This window comes from Castanea sativa, chromosome 12 (assembly GCF_040712315.1).
Source record: "Castanea sativa cultivar Marrone di Chiusa Pesio chromosome 12, ASM4071231v1".
Classification (NCBI taxonomy): Eukaryota; Viridiplantae; Streptophyta; class Magnoliopsida; order Fagales; family Fagaceae; genus Castanea; species Castanea sativa.
The window spans coordinates 2,193,106-2,211,990 of record NC_134024.1 but is presented as its reverse complement, the minus strand read 5'-3'; the positions used below and the strand labels follow the sequence as shown (position 1 = coordinate 2,211,990).

The 18,885-nt window shown below is 33.3% G+C and overlaps 2 protein-coding genes across 3 annotated transcripts; both read left to right on the top strand.

The window, feature by feature from the left end:
* The first annotated feature begins 3,863 nt into the window (after positions 1-3,863).
* On the top strand, positions 3,864-9,904 carry LOC142619059 (uncharacterized). 2 transcript variants are annotated; one of them, XM_075792135.1, is made up of 10 exons: positions 3,864-3,999; positions 4,129-4,264; positions 5,763-6,386; positions 6,939-7,310; positions 7,397-7,458; positions 7,589-7,684; positions 7,811-7,901; positions 8,764-8,865; positions 9,028-9,077; positions 9,473-9,904. In XM_075792135.1, the coding sequence occupies exons 2-10, from the start codon at positions 4,172-4,174 to the stop codon at positions 9,495-9,497; spliced, it is 1,515 nt and encodes a 504-aa protein (XP_075648250.1). In that variant the 5' UTR covers positions 3,864-3,999; positions 4,129-4,171; the 3' UTR covers positions 9,498-9,904. The 2 variants fall into 2 exon arrangements, with proteins under 2 accessions (XP_075648250.1, XP_075648252.1); XM_075792137.1 differs by lacking the exon at positions 3,864-3,999 and adding an exon at positions 5,118-5,408 and having other exon boundaries at positions 4,132-4,264.
* An 8,107-nt stretch (positions 9,905-18,011) lies between these two features.
* Positions 18,012-18,857, top strand: LOC142619462 (uncharacterized). Its single transcript, XM_075792560.1, has one exon. The coding sequence runs from the start codon at positions 18,012-18,014 to the stop codon at positions 18,855-18,857; it is 846 nt and encodes a 281-aa protein (XP_075648675.1).
* The last annotated feature ends 28 nt before the right edge of the window (positions 18,858-18,885 follow it).

Here is an 18,885-nt window from a genome sequence, read left to right as displayed (position 1 = left end):
CACTTTAATTTTTAGCTTCTTGTCGCAAGCTTTAATATTAACCAGCTCTAACGGAAGAGTTCTAGTACTTCTTATATTTGCATAATTGGCTCTCATCTACGTATCCAAGTTCAAACAGTAACAACAGTCTACACAACTGCCTTAATTTTAAAATAAACAAATAAATAAACCTAAAACAATTTCTTGGTGTACCAAAAAGTTACAATTAACAAGTTATATAATGATCTTGAAGTCAATTTATTTAACCACTGTGGTTGAACGATTGTGGTCAAAGACAATGAAAAATAATAATAAATTTTGAAATGGGGTTTATTTAGCATGTGTTTTTTTTTTTTTTCTAATTTTATTTATGCATACTTTATTAGATTACTATGGTTGTAAAGTGGAACTCCAATGGAAAAAGAGGAAGCGTGGAATTAATTCTACATTGAATGTGAAAATTCCAAATGCCAAAACCCATACTCAACACTAATGACTGATCAAGTCAGGTTTCATATTCTTCTCAAGAAAATAGAAAAAGTCAGGTTTCATATTGTCTGGCTTTCCTGCCTGTCAAGCATTTGGGTGTCTAATTACAACATATATAAAGTATTTAAGGCTGCATGTTTTCGAACTAAAGGAGAATTGGTGTGGTTCTCAAAGCAAGCAGCTTCCTAGAATGTATAGAATTGCCAAGCAGCTAAAAAGGTGAATAGTTAATTGTCTCCAACTTAAATTAGGGAGTGGAACAAGTCCAACCTTTTTTCCAACAAGACAATCTCTGCCAAAAATAAATTGATATTTGAAGGGATTTTTTTATTATTTAACTTTCATTTCACCACCAACTAATCATGATTTTTTTTTAATTTGATAATTATATTTGAATCTTAGATGTTTTGAAATTATTAAAAAATACCAATCAATTGAGTAAAGCTACAAAACTCTTGACAATATATTCAAAAAATTAATCACATCCTCTACGTATTATGAACAAATGATTAATGAGATTTCATTGTAAAAGTCATTTAGTGTCATGTGATTGAATCTGGCATTGTTCACAACTTTGCATATTAAAAAGTTTAGAATGATAAAAAAAATAAATGATATTATTCACTTGTTGGGTATGCTTGTGCGCATGCGAGTAATTAAAAATCTCAAATAGCATAAAAAAAACAAGGAACTTGAGGAATTTGTATAACATAATTGGGTTAATACTTGAGAGTTTAAACCTTTGAGTTAAGAGATTTTCAATAGTAATTTTTCTAGATTGAAACAAATTCTTAAGTAGAAAGTTTCGATAAAATTACTTAAATTTTGAAAATAATAATTGTAGGGTTGACCTTCATGAAATTTACTCTTATTCTTTTTCTTCTTTTTTTTAAGTAAAAAATTCGTTACTCCAACTGCATTTGGACTTAGACTCGCCGCCCAAATTTTACTTGGGCCTACCTAACATGGGTTTGAGATGAAAATGTAAAGTCATTGGTCTTTGTCACCACCTTCCTTACGCAAAAAGAGTACTAGTTAAACTAAGGTTCTCAAAAAGGGTAAACATGGACCTTTCCTCCACCAATATTCACCAATGTGAATTGAAATATTTTATTTATAAGACTATGAACATTTTGTCTGGTGTAGCAAGAGCTGTCATCCAAAAACCCTAACAAACCTCTAATGAGGGAGACCAGGATCTAATCTTGATGAAAATTGCTACATTAATTTTGTGGTTAGTTTAGAGTCCACATAAATGGAAGCAAATTATTACAAGTTATAGAACTTCTTGTTCTTGGTCAAGTCATGTACCATCTATAATCACTGGTCCAAATAATACATTCATATAAAAATTACAATAGTAATTCAGGGATCGAAAGCCTATGGCCTCTGAGGCTACTTTTACTTTTTACTTTTCAAACAGTAGAAAGTAGAAATTGAAGAAAGTGTTTGGTACTTTAATGTCTAAAAAGTATGTCTAAGTTCAATTGGAACTCTGCGAGAGCTTAATCCATCATCTAATAATCTATCCAGGAACAATACTTTATGGGTGTCATGTGATTGAAATGTGTAGCTTAATTATGCTATCCACGAACAATATATACTCCATGGGTGTCATGTGACTGCAGTAAAATCTAAAATAAACACTACATTAATTACTAATAGACCAAGTCATATTTTATTTTCCGTACCGTTTGATCACTAAATATATGTAATATTTTAACTATTTTAGAAATTCTTCTTTTTGCTTTTCCTATGTTAAAATGAATGGAAATATATAAAAAATAAAAATAAAGAATTTAAGGCTTGTGCTATTAATAAAACGCATCGTGGAATCGTCATGTCAAGAATAAATCTCAGTCACTAAACACAGTTAAACAAATTGTGCATTAATCAAGTTCATATGTTTTTTTTAATATATAACACTTGTAAACTAAATAAAAAAAAGCATCGTGTCTTTTTTGTAAAATACAAAGAAAAAATATATTGAAACCCATAACTCGAAAAAGACTTAATCACATGTTTAAATGGAAGAAAATTAAGAAAAAAAATTAAAAGAAAAGACAAAGAAGAGATGGTTGGAAGTTTGTGTAGCCATGATCTATCAGAAAAGTTTGTCAAAGAGGTAAATCTTTGCATGTGATTAGGACCTAATAATGTGCCAACCTCTGATTAAGTTATTTTACTCCATAACTATGAGACACTTCGGAAAACCCATGAATTAATAGTATGATGAATTGAACTTGAGATCTTTGAGTTTTTGTTACACCATTTTCTTGTCAAATAAGTTTAAGCTTGTTCACAAATTATTTAATTAACTTATTTCTTTTTCATATATTGTAAAAAAAATGACTAAAATTTTTACCCTTTCATAAATCTATGAATTTTTATTATGAAAATATTGTTTATATTATTAATAAACTATAAATAACAATTTGATATCATACATAATTCTATTTACAAAATATATACAATCCAATTTCAAATATATATATAACTATTTTTTTAGAAAATTTAGAAAATTGTACACAAAAAATATAATTACATAGGTTTAAATGGAACCTTATATTCAAAAGCCTGTTTACGAACACATTACTATGTTTAAGCTTGTGTCATTTAATAGTCAAGTCTAATCTTAGGCTTGAGTATAGCTTGTTTACAAAACAAATTAACAAAAATAAGTATTTTTCCAAACTAAGCTCGAATTGTTCAAAAACAATTTGGTTCATTTACAATCCTTCAATTTAAGAAAAACACACATTTTCATATCTAATTTTATAAAACGTTGATGTGTACGTCTATGAGTAGTGACACTCTTTTCCAATTTTTATTTACATGGGTCCACATCTTTTGATTGATCAATTACAATCACACTAATCAAAAGATTATAAAATTAATTAGAAAAAATGAATGTGGTCGTGATATTGTTGCTAAGCGGCTACCATAATGATTTCATCACATGTAAGCCTTATGCAAGACCCATCTTGTCAACATAGTCCATCCACGTGGGTATGCACCCACCATTGGACACAAAAACACGATAAATAAATAAACAAATAAAGATTCTCATCTAAAGAGAAAATAAATAAAGCAACCAAATAAACAAAACTATATTATTCGGCAGAACCACAACCATATACTCATATTGCAGCCGGGACCCACCAACCAATAGTAACCACACACGTGTCACAGTTCATTAAAATCCCAGATATTACAAACAACCACTGGACCCAAATCTTTTACAAAATCAACTGTGCAACGTGGCGGCAGTAGGACCCAGATGCAAAAAATAGCGGTCGTGAGTAACCGCACCATAGCCACGTCACTTCACTCCCTTAAGAACAAGTTTGGTTGCACACTCTTTCTTTGTCTCTCCATTTTGCTCACTTCTCGGTTCTCACAAACCAAAACACCACAATCTGGTAACTGTAACCCCCAAAATAAACGGCCAAACACATCCTTAAAAGACTATGAGTTTGAAGTAACTAACTTTTCAACTGTTAAAAGACCTTGGAATCTCTATCTGTGACTGTGAGTACTCTTTGCAAATTCATGAAACAGTTGAAGTTTATTGTAGTGAGGTACAATCTAGAAAATATTTTGGACCCATGTTTTTTTTTTTTAGTCTAAATTTTCTTTTTGGTGGTTATTATTGGACAGGGAGTTTTGTTTGAGTAGTTTTAGTGTAGAGAGTAATTGGGAAATGGCAACTGAAATGGATCATCATTATCATCATAGCTATTGTGGCAATGAATGGTCACAAACTGAGGTATCATCAGAGGGCCAACAAGCTCAGGTACACTCTAAAATTACTCTTTCAATAGCTGTCTTCTGTTTTTTGGTTGTTGGTGAATTATTGATAGAATAAAAGGTAAAGTGATTAAGGTCAAAGATAGAGTTGCTTTTTGTTGATGTTGAAATAAATATATGAATGATGGGTGAAGTATTCAATTAAGCTGTTTGTACTATTTGAAGTAGTTTTGGAAAGGCTTAAAATTTGGTCAAATTTGGATTTCATACTTTATAGTTAAACAGCTGCAGTTTGATTTGACTGAGAAGCAATGAACATAGTGTAATGCACCTTCCTCTCACATAAATGGTGGATCCCACGTGTGAAAAGGAGGTGTAATACGCATAAATGGTTGACACTGTACATTAAAAAGCTAGAACATGATCTCTTCTCTGTTTCTAGAAATGGAGACAATTTCAAGGTTCTGATTTTAAATGAAGTTGTACACCTTTAGATTTGTGATGTATAATTGAAACATGAACTAGATTTTTTTTTTTTTCAAATGGAAAGGATCCTTTTCCTAAAAAGCAAATGTGACTTGGAATAGCTATAACAAAAAATAGAAGGAAGGATGAAATTATTACCTTTTTAATATTTGAAGAATAAAAATCAGAACTTTCACAAATTTGATTTGAAGAATTGGTTGACTTGGTTAAGTTTTCTAATATTTCGAAATGTTATTAGCGAGTATATTGTTCTGATGTGAGGCTATTCTGTTTTTGGAGAAATTTTAAAGCTTGAGAAATGAGTTTTTCTAAATGTTTTGTGAAAATAGATTGATATTATTTTACATGGACATCTAAATATACTTTAGAGTAACAGTAAGGGTGAAACAAAGTTTATTACAATTTTGTTGCAGACTGCAGTGGCTTTTGTGTGGTGGTACAAATTAATTTGTGGAATGTGGGATCGTGTGATGCACAGGGCATGACAACGTAGCAGCCATGTCAGTTAGTAACTTAGATGTAGCCTGTAAGAATATAACAATGCTGCAGGCATAACAAATTTCACTTTCTTGTTGAGGTGGTAGATTGTGATTTGGAATATGTCATTTTCGCACAGGACCCCCACTAACATCACTTTTACTGCATACCATTCATGAACTGCGACCTTAGCAGTTGTGAAATTGGTTGTGGGCTTTGACTTATTGGTAAGCAAAATTTGTAAGAACTATAGCAATTTTCTACTCTTCAAGAGTCTACTTGGTTTCCAAATTATCTGAGGAAAATGAAAATGAAAATAATTGGAGCGTTATAATTGTAGTGATCTAGATATAGTTCAATTGACTTTTGTATTTGACATTTACACAGATTCTTCTTCTTTTTCCCACTTTTCTTTTTCTCTAGCATTTTTGAGTCCAAAGGCTCAAGTGGGGAATTTTGGATGGTCCTAAATCTTGAAATTAAATGTGCTAAGATGGTTTTCTTATGCTTTACTGGGTTTTTTGTTAACATTTCTGCTGTATGGCTTTGTTATTATATCTAAATTTTACTTGGGCAAGCAGGTTGTTTCCATCTCTGACATTCTGGATCATGGTTCAATATCTTTTGGAAGATTTGCTGTCGATTCACTTGCATGGGAAAAGCGGTCAGTGTTCTCCCACAACAGACGTCAGGAGGAGCTGGAGAAGTTTAAGGCCCCTGGATTTGTTGCTCAAAAGAAGGCATACTTTGAAGAATATTACAAAAAAGTTAGAGCTATGAAGGCATTACAAGCAGAACAGCAACAGACAACACAGCCTGATTCTTGCCTGGTGGCAATGAGCACTATTACACAAGTGGAAAATGCTGTCAATGCTGACTTCATGAAAGAGGAAAAGAAGCCTATCAATGTCAGTGAAAGACAGGTCTTAGAGAATGATGCAACTAGAGGCATTCTGGACAGTTCAAAAGATGCTACCAAAGAAGAATTAGGTTGCTGTGGTAATGACAATGACAAAACTAGCCTGACAGATGAAACCAGTGTGTCCTTATCTGCCATTGAACTCCAACATTTTGTTAAAGAGGCTTCCTCCACTTCATCAGTCAGTAAGAGCTCAGAAACTGCCCAGCATGACTGCTCTGTCTCTGACAGAGCCAAGCATGATGCCAACAAGCAAAAGAAACAATCATTCAGTCTTAATGCTAAGGTAAAATGTTGGATTTCTAATTTGTGTCTCATTTCCCCTTAACCAATGTTATAAAAATCTGTGAAAAGATTCTCACTTTGCTTGAGGACTATTTACTAATAATCCTTTCAAGTGGATAGTTTGCTGAATTAATCTACAGAGCTCAGGGTGGCATAACTTATGAACACTGACTTTAGAGGCCAACAAATTTTTTTTATGTATTGCAAAGTGGTTCTCATGCTTGCTGATCCATAAAATGAGGGTCTCCTACTTTTCGGTTCCATTAATTATATAGGAGATTGAAAAGTAAGAAAAAAATATTAAAATACTGAAAGAAGAAGATTTTGACAGCCTCATAGTCAAGGTGAAACTCTGCCAAAAAGTGTGTTTAGACCTGATTACTAAATAGCTGTTATACTACTGTATGCATTGTCTTGTTAATTGGAACTCTCTTGCTGTATCAAGTTATGGTCCCATTTATATTTTGATTGCACTTGTGGTTAGTTGCTAAAGTTTGCTAATGTGCAATAGATAGGTGATTTTCTGTTACTCAGTTTTAAGTTGTTCTACCAGGTGACAGTTGCTTCTGCTGAAAAAAGAACACATTTGGACTACAGAATTACCAAAGGTGCCATTAAGCTATCTGAGAAGCTGAAAGTGTCTATTAATGATAAAATTGCTGGCAAGAAAGATAACGGTATTGTTTCAAGCAAAAGAAGTACACCTAAGATTGCAAAAGACATTAGTTCCAACAATGTTTACTCAATTAGACAAAATACGGAAATACGCCCCAATGCCACTGTTCTGCGCACTTCATTGGTGAGGGCTAGCTCAGTGACATCTTCACCCATTAGTATAGTTAGTCAGGTCAAGGCAATTTCAACTTCCAAAGGGTCAGTAGACAAGTTACCAACGAAGTTGCCACTCCATGAACGATCCACCCAGGTAGACTATCATGATTGTATTCATATTGAATTTTAGTTCCTCTGCTGATGGCTTTTCTTGCTGGTTGTGTGCAACTATATATGCAGAGCACTACAAAGGAGGCTTCTGTTATTGGTGGCTTGAGAAAGAAAGCTCTGGATAACAGGAGGTCTGGTTTCACCAATTAGAATGCCTCTCTCTCTCTCTCTCTCTCTCTCTCTCTCAACAACCCCCTTCCCCCCAAACCCCTCTCCCTCCCCTCACTCCCTCGCTAATCTGAATTGTTTGTTCATTTTTAGGAGCTGTGATGGAGTCGATAGAAAGCCTTTAGAGCCTAGTGGCTGCCAAATTAGAGCCAATGGCAGAGTATCTGAGAACCAGAGACCGAAAATAATGTAATGTGCTATATCCATTTACATTTGTTTTCCTCAGATACTGTCACCACCAATTTTTTTTTTTTTTTTCTTTTTACTGATTTTTCTTTGCTTGTGTGATATTCTAATGGTTTGGAAATACAAAAGGTCTATGAACCTTCGTGCTCAAAATAATGTAAATCAAAATTATGGAGTTGAAGCTGAGCAAAAGAGTAATGTCAAAGGACTGCAGAAAAAGGTAATTCCTACTGGATATGATTTAGTTAAGCATGCATACATTTGTGTGTGTTGGTTTCTGCATTTTAAAGACGTGATCTTTGAACTAGGTTCCTCTAGGAAGCTTGGACTATATGACTTAGAATTATCCTAATCTGAGCTTCCATTAGCTTGAACACATTGCAATGGTCAAAAGATCTTGCACACTAGGAATCTTAGGATCATAGAGAACTTTGGTTGTGAGGATTGCATTTACAAAATTAATTCACGAAGCATCATTTTAAAGTATTTATTATAGGTTCATGACATCTCTAATCATTTCTAGGCTGCTACCTATTATAGTATCTTCAATTTGGAGAAGATGGGTAAGTTAATTTCTTATCCATCTTTACTGATTTAGTTAGAGATTTGGTATTACTGACAGTATGTTACAGCTCCATCACCTGGATCACAAATATGGCCTACCAAGACATCAATACAATGACAATGAAAAGTTGTGCTGGTTCTTGCTAGAATTTTAGGCTTGTTACTTGAAGAGATTTATGACTCGGATGATGAAATGTATTTTATGATTGACGAGGTTCGATCATATTGTTTAATAATACTTGAGTTTAATTGTAAATCTATAAGCTTAATGCCTAAGACATGACTGATTTATGAAACTATGTTTTTGTTATGTTTAGTTTTGTTTAATAATACTTGAGTTTAATTGTAAATCTATAAGCTTAATGCCTAAGACATGACTGATTTATGAAACTATGTTTTTGTTATGTTTAGTTTGAAGAGGCATGCATTCTGGTAATGAGCATTCTTCTGTTTGTTATATATAGAGGAATTTTCAGCGTTGGATGCACAGATCATGCTTGCATTTTGTATGTGTGCAGGGAGACGAGAAAAGTAATGCTGGGCTTGGAAAAGATCCAAAATATGCATCATCTACCTTGTTCACCATTCATAAGGCTCCAAATCCAAAACCAGTTCCTAAGGTCATATTTCTATTCTTTCTGCTAAGGGTTTGGAAATTACTGCAGAATATTAGGACATAATTTTATTCCTTATCCATTCTATCTTATTTTATTCTCTTTTATTAATTGGAATAGAAAATCATGAATTGTGTCATCATATAACCATTTGATCAACATTTCCAGATTGCATTATCAGAATCTGTAGATCTGACCCATGCAAGAAGAGAACCAAGGTACGATATGCTCTATGTTACTCTTCAATTACTATCCCCCTACTAATTCTTAAACATAAAGTATATACTTGTTTAAATTTGAGCATTTTATGAACAATTGATCATGAGTAAGATTTACCTTGGATTAAGGGTCTGTTTGAATACCGCTTATTACTGAAAACTGAAAATATTGTAGCAAAATAATTTTTAAATGTATGAATAGTACCGTAGAATCCATTTTTAATGAATGTTTTATTGAAAAAAGAGGTTTGTGGGTCTCATGAACAGTACACGGGACCCACGCGCAAAACGCTGGACGCGTAAACGCTATCCAAACATTCACTAACATGCCCAAATTCGTCTAGGCCTTTATATTACCTCATTGTGATTGTGACTTGTACTTGATTGCAATGCAGACCGAAGATGCCAAGTTGGCGGTGAAATTGAAACACAAGGGGATTCGTGAATTATCATAGCCCAGGAATCTGTGGCTGTCACTTGTCATACTCATCACATTTGCAATCGAAGGTATCTGCACCGGATTTTATGAATTCAGGGAAAAGGTTTCAAGCTGGCACGAACTATGGTCTCAAGAAATTGCCAGAAACCAAAAGGAGAACCTCAGAAGGGTTTATTCAAGCATATGAGATAAATATTTTGTAGAAGCAGCTACAAAAAATGTAACATTTAGGGCTTAAAATATGTGACAGAAATTAATGATTGTATAAAGAGTTCATGTTTGTATGGATCATAAGGCTGTCATCAACTTCAGAAGATAGACCGTAAGTATGTCAAATCTTCTGCTAACATTTCAAATTGAATAAAAACATGATATCTTATGATGCTTATTAGTTGATTTTGTATATATACACAAGATATATTTGAGAGAGATATATATACACACAAAATATCTTACAAAATAATATTAAGGTAACATAAGTATGCATGCATGCTACTAAATTGATATTTTTTTTTTAGGAACAAACACACACACACAAGGGAGAGGGAAAGAGGTTCTAACACAAAGGTACACCACAACTCCACTCAAAAGGTTCTAACATAAGTGTATTGTGTGTAATATAACTTGTCTCACTTTCCCTTAAAAGTTATCATGGCTTTTAAGTGGAGTTGTAATGCGTTTTTGTGTTAAATTGGAATATAGTAAAAGATATAACTTAACCAAAAGTTGTGAAATATAATGGCATTGTTTAGTCATTATCATGTGGAGAACATGGAATAAGGGTACGTTTAAATACCGCTTATTTTGCTAAAAACTGAAAACAATAAAAAATAATAATTTTCGGATTATTGTTCACACCAAAAATATTATTCATTTGCCTATTTACACTGTTCATATCTCATAAACAGTGCAATAGGCGTTGGTTAAAAAAAAAAAAAGGTGAAAAATGCAAAACGTAGCCATGAACTCCGGATCCAAACGCTCACTAAGGTTACAGTTATTAGTTCCATTCCATTCCGATGAAAAAATTATGTGCCAATTAAACAATAAGTAAGAATCAACCAAATTCCATCTCAACCTAAATTCCTACCCCATTCTAGTTTATTCCACCTGTTTTAAGTCCATTTCACTCAATTTTCGATAAATGTTGATATGGTCCAATATGTGAACAAAATATTTACATTTTGTGGGTACTTTTTATTAAATTATTAAATCTGAAATTTGAAATTTGAGTTGATATTATATATTGTCGTTAAAATTTGGAGAAATTAATTTGATTCTTCTTAATTTTTCTTGATTTGATATTTGAAATTTAGTCCTATTAGACTCAACTATTGATTCATCCTAAATTAATGGACTCCTTGTTATCTTGTTATGTAACGAAATATTTTAAATTATCTTTTCATGTAATGGTGATGTTAAAAAACATGTGAATAATTGGTTTTGATTCGATAGTTTGATATGATATAAATTACATGATATATATATATATATATATATATATATATATATATATATATATATATATATATAATAGTATACTCACGATTATCATAAACTCTTTTGTGATATTTCACTTTTGGGAAAGAGGGATCAAAATCAAATCTTTTTTTTTTCATCACGAGAGTAGAAAATCCTAGAAAATATATAAAAGTAAAGTATATATATGTGTGTGTATATATATATATATATTTAGAGGAATATAAAGTATATTTACTAGAACATTTTGCTTAATAATACAAAATAAAACTTCCGTCTCTTACCAAAAACATTTAATAGATTGAAAAATCCAATTGTCTAAATAGCAAGACTAAATGAACAGTTAGTCTTTTAATTAGCATGTTTAAGAAGTTTGAATGTTTTTGAGCAGTAGAATTTAAAACTTAATCATCAAATCCCACTGCCAATTAACTCTTCTCTGGATTTTATCTAGTAATTACTCCACGTGCATGAGAATGGAAATTACATGAGCTAAGAGTTGGTAGTGTGCTCATAGACCTTGATTTTGTTTTGTCTTGCCAAAGAATATAAGGACCCAAAACCCTGCATAATCCTTAATTATATGCCTATTTAATTTTCCTCAGACAAAAGAATATATATATGATCTTAATTAATACGTTAGAATCCAAATCACAATGATCTTTATAATAGGTAATTTTTATTCCACTTTTCCACGCAATATAGGACTTGACCTTTTGTAGATCAAATATTGCAAATATTTTTTTTTTCACCTTACTTGTTAAAACTTAGGAATCTCTGACAATCTACATGAAAACAAATGGTGTGTCTTTTTTTGGGCAGAATGGTAAATGACACAATGAAGATACTTTACCAAGCACATTGTACCGCATTTCAATGTTAGAATTAGATTAGAAGTATAATTCATGATCAAAAAGATTATAAGTATAATTCTATTGAATCAATTCTAAATCAAAATTCCAAAGTCAGTGGTCTTCTTCTTCTACAACAAACAGAAGTTGACTTTATATATATATATTCCGAATATTTTATTGACTTGTATTTATTTGTTACTGTATTGTATACACTATACAGTATACTCACGATTTTCCTAAACATCTTTTCAATTTTTTTTTTTTTTTGGAAAGGGGATTCAAATCAAAATCTTTTCTTCATGAGAGGAAACAATCCCAGAAAATAATAAACTAATATTTTCTTGAACATTGTGCTTTATAATTCAAAATAAAACTTAAGCAAACATTTTGCTTGATATGTTAGAATCCAAATTACAAAAAACTTGTAAGATCATATGGTGATTTATGCCAATTTTTCACACAATATAAGAATTGACCTTACTAGGTCAAATATTACAAATATTTTTTGAAAAAATAATGATCATGCAAATATTTTGAAAAAATATTTGCATGATCATTATTTGTCAAAACGTATAATGATATGGTGAAGATACTTTACCATGGACATTATCACATAACAGCATTACAAATGTGAGAATTAAATTATAAATATAATTCTCATGAATCAATTCTTAATCACAATTCCAAAGCCAAAATCCATTTCATTGGTAGTCTTTCCTTCTTCTCATTCTTCTTCAACCAAGAGAGACCATAAATCTTCTTCATTCCTTTGTTTGAGTAAGTGAAGAGAAATGGGGAAATCAATGCTGCTCCGAGTGTATTATGCAGCAGTTCTATTCCTATTGACAGAAGTGACAAGGTGGAGAAAAGCCTCTAAGTGGTAAATAATTCTACTTAATCTTCCTATTTGTTTTTTTTTTTTCATCAGACTTCACTACTATGATTCAAAATCTTAAACATGCATTTTAATATTTTATAACCTTTTATCCATTAAAAAAAAAATCAATCTTAAACATGAATGGAATATGCTACTCTTATATATTCTTTCTACTTTTATGAAAAGGGTAGGAAAGAGACTAGTTGTAGTAACCCTCGTACCCATTGTATTGAGGACCCAATATAGAAAGTAGAGCCTTAATGAGTTCACAAAGTATGTGGTTTCCCAAATTTTAATTTTATAAGCCCCATCAATATTTTTTGGCCTACTATTTGTGCCTTTTTTTATATAGCATTACATTTTTTTTATTAATCTTTTTGTCCATTTATTTCCTTCTCTTACTTGTCTTAAAAATAACACACTAATTATGCTTTTGTTGTAGCAAGCGTGTGATAGAGGAGGCTCAACTTCGTCTAGTTATTTTGAAGAAAAGGATGAATTTAATTATACGACAGTCTCGTGCTGATATTGCTCAGCTCCTACAACTTGGCCAGCAAGAAAATGCCTTATCTAGGGTATGATTATTTTCATTTATGTATAGTGACATTAATCACCAAGTTTTTGTTATTGGAATTATATGGTTGAATTTTTTTTCAAAAGTAATTTCTTTATTAAAATTATGGTCCTTGCACAAACTCAAGATCCATAAGAGATGTTCATTCAACCCACCAACATTATGAAACCGACCCAATCCAATCCAAACTAACTTGACACTTTTGTTGGTTTTCATGTGTTGGGTTGAGTTGTGATTTTATTTTAAGCATCGGGTGGAGTCAGGGTTCAGGTTGATAGTTTTTCTAACCCACCCGTTCCACAATATATATATATATATATATATATATATATATATATATATATATATATATTATTCTTATTTTAATTTTTAGTATGATTTATTTTGTTATTTTGAGAATTATTTATTTAAAAGTTTAGAATATAATTTAGACATGTTAATTTTTTTTTAAAAGTTTAACTATTTTATGAAAATCCAAAATTTTATAAGTCATTAAATATATAAATATAATCCACCCATTCAACCTGACCAATGTGGGTTGGGATGGTTTGGTTTCTACTCATATAATGACTTGAAAATTTTTTAACTCTACAAGGTTACGTTGGGTTGAAAAAATCCTCCAACTCAATCTATGCACACCTCTAAACCTCCTTCAATTTATAGTTCATTAACTACTATGAATTTCAAAAGCTAATGAGGGATAAAATTAACTTTTATGTATACTCCAAAATATTTGTAGGTCGAAGACTTTTTTCTTTGGAGGTTCGGGCTCATGAATGCTTTTTTTCCCCCCTTTACAAATTATATTTAGGTCAAGAAAGTCTTCGAGGATCAGAAAATATTGGCAGCATATGATGAAATAAATGATAGCTGTGAATGCATCCTCACCAATTTCTCCCATATTTGCCAACAGTGGTACATATCTTGGACCCAACTTTATTATATTTCAAGAGGTTCGATTACATGTGATCGACGTATTAGTTTATTGAGTATTCATAGTTTCATAAACAAAAACAAAATGTTGCTCTAAGTCCTAGTTGATATTTGCAGTGACGTACGATCCTTGCCCATTGATGTTCGCCAAGCTTTGGCAAATTTGATATTTGCTGCGTCCAGGCTTGGTGAATTGCCAGAGCTACGTTTGTTCAATCATTATTTCAGAGGGCGCTATGGTCTTAAATTTGAGACTGTCAATGTCCAATTAGGACATGGACACCTTGTGTCTTTCCAAATGAGGCAGAATCTATGCAAATATGTGGTACCTATTGATCAGATTGTCACATTGATGAGTGAAATAGCTGAAGAGCACACATTTCATCCAAGCACTACTACTACTCCTTTAGCTAACAAAAGTGACATTCAATCATGCCCTCTTTCTTGGAATAGTGAGAGAAAGAAGACTCATAGCGTGGTCAAAAATCATCACCATTCATTTCATACTTCAAATCATGATGAAGAGCTAAAAGACAGCCCAGCTCGCTTGAGTCATGTCCATCCAAAGCTTCCCAACTATGAAGATGTGGTGGCCAAAATGAGGGCTATAAAGGAAGAGCATAGGCGATGTAATAATAGTTTCTCGAATTGTTGAATATTTTGAAAGTACCAATAAATTTTATGTGAATGTCTTCTGATATTTGATAATTTGTAGGATCGGGTTTAACACTTTTTCCTAGTAGGTTATGGTGGATGTCACTTCTTTTTGAGAATTTGTGCTCCTAACTCTTAGGTAGTATTGCTCAATAAAGTTTGATTTTCTTCCCTCTCCTTTTTTTTTAATTATTTATTTTTAAGATCATTACTGTGCTAATGGTTTTCTTGGTTCAATAAATATAAATGGATAGGAACAATTAATTGATTTCTATGGATGTTTAACTTGGATTGTTGAGTTCTCCTGCCATTTACTAGAAATGTTGTGTTGATTTCATATTTAATCACTCTTGTGACCCAAAAGCATTTGATAGAATTTGACCAATAAGGCATCTATAATTTTATTTTTATTGCATTTTTACTTGGGTAACATCAAGGATTGGATAATTGAATGCTATATATACGAGACTGTATTTTTTGATGAATGAGATTGTATTTTCCACCCCAACAGAGCATGGTTTACACTTACAGCATTGAGCAAACATGCAATAAAAGTGAAAAATTAGTCTTGAATACATCATATAAATCCATTAAAACCTACAACTACATCATATAAATCCAATATTATACAGAGTGGAGCCTAAAGCTGCAAAGTAACCATTATATAAATACTTGGTCCTCGAAAACGATTGGAACCCGTTCCTTTCATCTAACATCTGCTTTCACTGCTGCTTCTGTGCCTACAGCGGCTACTTCTTCTTCCGCTGCTGATCATACCCATTTAACTCTGCCTTTGGGTCAGGGATCTTAAAGCTATGTCTATCTATGTATTCTTGGTGCATGAAATGATACCCACAGAAAACATTCTCAAAACTCTGTTGCCTTGACCCAGACCCTAAACCTGAACTAGAACCAGAACTTGACCCTCCTGACATGGACGTTGCAAAATTGGGGATAAGGGGGCGGGTTTACTTTAGGGCTAGGGTTTAGGATGAGAAGAGGAATGTAGGAAATATCAGTAAAAGATCATCTCTAATTCCCTACAAAATAGGGTTACTCTTTCGGTTAGTGTTAGTTTTTCAAATTCAACTCTCACATCTCTCTCATATTTCATTCACCTTCACGTTTTAATTTTCTTTTTCTTTTTCTTTTTCTTCTTCTTTTTCCTTTAAATTTTGCTAAACATTTGTGCACAATATGAAGAAGCCTCGGGTCAAGCTATAAATCGACAGAAGACATCTTTGTTTTTTAACCGTAATACACGACCGAAGGGTAAGGAGGCAACTTGAGGCATGTTGGGGCCGCAAGTTATGACGGACTGTGAAAAATACTTGGGTTTGCCAATGGTTGGGGCTAAGTCTAGGGTGAATACTTTTAAAGACATGCAAGAAAGGATATCTAACCAAGTTATAGGATGGAAGGAGAAAATTATCTTTAAGGCTGGGAGGGAAGTCCTTATAAAAACTGTTGCCCAAGCGATTCCCACATACTCCATGAGTATCTTTAAGATCCCAAAGACTATTTGTGATGGGATTAACTCAATGTTGGCCAAGTATTGGTGGAGACAAACGAAGAATGAAAAAAAAAATTATTGGATTAATCAGGGTAAGTTGTGCACTCCAAAAAATAGATGAGGGATAGGTTTCTGTGATATCAATGCCTTCAACCTAGTAATGCTAGCAAAGCAAGCTTGACGTCTAATTCATGGTACGCATTCACTTTTCTATCATGTGTATAAGGCTTGATGTTTCCCCACATGGTCTTTTATGGATGCGAAGTCAGGGAATAATTCATCTTATGTTTGGCGGAGTTTACTTCAAGCTAGAAACCTCATTAGGGATGACTTTGTGTGGCAAATTGGAGATGGAATGACTATTGGTGTTGATAGCCATAAATGGCTACCCCACACCCCAAGTTTTCAACCTGAGCAGATCGACTTCTAAAGGTGAGTGCTCTATTTGACGTAGCTAGATTCTCAGTCGTAGGATAAAGCAAAAATCCAAGCCATGTTCTACAACTCCACTAGGGACGATATTTTGAAGATCAACCTGGGTAATTCTAACAGAAGAGACAAGCTTTGCTAGAATGAAGACAAGCAACAAACGTTTTCAGTCAAGACAGCATATCAGGTGGCACTCCGTTTGAGAAAACTTCCTTCGGGTGAGCACTCTATGGCTAGCCAAGACAGACGCATGTGGAGCAAGGTGTGGACCTTAAACACCCCTCCTAAAGTTTGAAATTTCATTTGGCGGGCTTGCTCTGATATCCTACCTACCTATGCCAATCTCCTTTGATGCAAAGTCCAAATCGACCCTACGTGTACTTTTTGTGGGCAAAGTGACAAGACTACAAGCCATATTCTTTGGGAATGCCCTTTTGCACGTAATGTTTGGGCACTTGCTTAGGGTAAACTTCAGAAAAGTTGTTTGGTAACGCCAAACAACTCATTAATATGTAATTATTACATATTATTGCTCTTTGCCACCGGATCTTCTAACCATTTCTCTATGTCTTGGAGAGCCTTTTGGACTGCCATTGAGTTCAAATTGGGAAATTAAATGACAAAAGAGCATCAATAAGAAAATAATTTCCAAGTTTTACAAACAAGGCTGAAAAATAAAGGACATAAAATAGTTAATCCACTAATATACTAGACATATTGTCTTCTCTAAAAAAAATTACATCTAGCTATACAAGCCAGTTTTAACAAATTATCAAGATCTGCTTGAATGAGTTTGATCATCTCTCTCTCTCTCTCTCTCTCTCTCTCTCTCTCTCTCTCTCTCTCTCTATATATATATATATATATATATATATATATATATATATATATAAATTGGGTTCAAGTTACACTTGGCGTAACTCTAAATAATATTACACCACTCAATATTTTTTAATAGGATGCCAATTTTGATAAATCCACTATTAAATTATATTATCTCTGTATATTCTCTATGCTTCAAACTTCAAATGTCATAAAAAAAAGTAAGTTGTAACTTTCCCCTCGTAGGAGCCATTTCTCTCTCTCAGAGTGATGTGAGTTTTTTCTCTCCCATAGACCAGCCATAGGATACCTCTCTTGGACTACTCTTCCCACAAAGGAGTATCCATACAAAGCCACAGAATGGAGCAAGAAATTGTTGAAAGCATGCAGAGTCTACAACTAACAAAGGAAGAGGAAGAAGATATCACTATTGCAAACTTGGGTGCACACGAGAAGCTTGAAGAATGTTCACTGAGCCTATTTGGGCGTCTACTATCAGATAGGCAACAAAATATGTGTGCTCTCAAGAGTACTTTGAGGATGGCATGGAAGATGGGCTCTGATTTTAGAATCGTGGAGGTTGGAAATAACATCCTTCAATTTAAATTCAGCTCAAGGTACCAAATGGAGTGGGTAGAAAAAAGTGGGCCTTGGAATTTTGACAACAATCTCCTTCTTCTTTGCCGATGGAGAAAGGGATTAACATCAGCCAACATCAGCTTCACTCATGCTCCATTTTGGATTCAGGTATGGGGCTTACCGTTTGAAAACATGTCTGAAGAAGTTGGAAGAGAGATTGGCAATAGAGTTGGCCAAACGGTTGAGGTGGATAAGCGGTCTTGGCAAGATGAACAGGCCAGGTTTATGAGAATAAAGGTAGATATACCCACTAATAAGCCCCTGAGAAGAGGAGGGCATATTGCTAATGCAGAAGGAGACTGGTCTTGGATCACTTTCAAGTATGAAAGATTACCTACATTCTGTTTTACTTGTGAACTTATGGGGCATGATAACAAGCACTGCCAAGTGAACCCAGATTGGCAAAATGCAACTCAATATGGAGAATGGCTTAGAGCAGGGAGTGCAAACAAGGGCAGTACAGACAGAATGAAACATTCAACAACCAAAAGCCATGAGTCCATGGAAACTGAGAATGGCCAGGAAAAGTCTCAGATGGAGCCGGTGAGATTTGGTATCTCCAACTAGACTAGAGGTGGTGTTACCGAAGCACAGA

Bases quoted from the DNA above. Each gene is read 5' to 3' on its own strand.
- LOC142619059 (XM_075792135.1), top strand. From the start codon at position 4,172: ATGGCAACTGAAATGGATCATCATTATCATCATAGCTATTGTGGCAAT. The intron at 7,311-7,396 runs GTAGACTATCAT...CTATATATGCAG, and splicing joins TCCATGAACGATCCACCCAG to AGCACTACAAAGGAGGCTTC. The intron at 7,902-8,763 runs GTAATTCCTACT...GTATGTGTGCAG, and splicing joins TCAAAGGACTGCAGAAAAAG to GGAGACGAGAAAAGTAATGC.
- LOC142619462 (XM_075792560.1), top strand. From the start codon at position 18,012: ATGGAGCAAGAAATTGTTGAAAGCATGCAGAGTCTACAACTAACAAAG.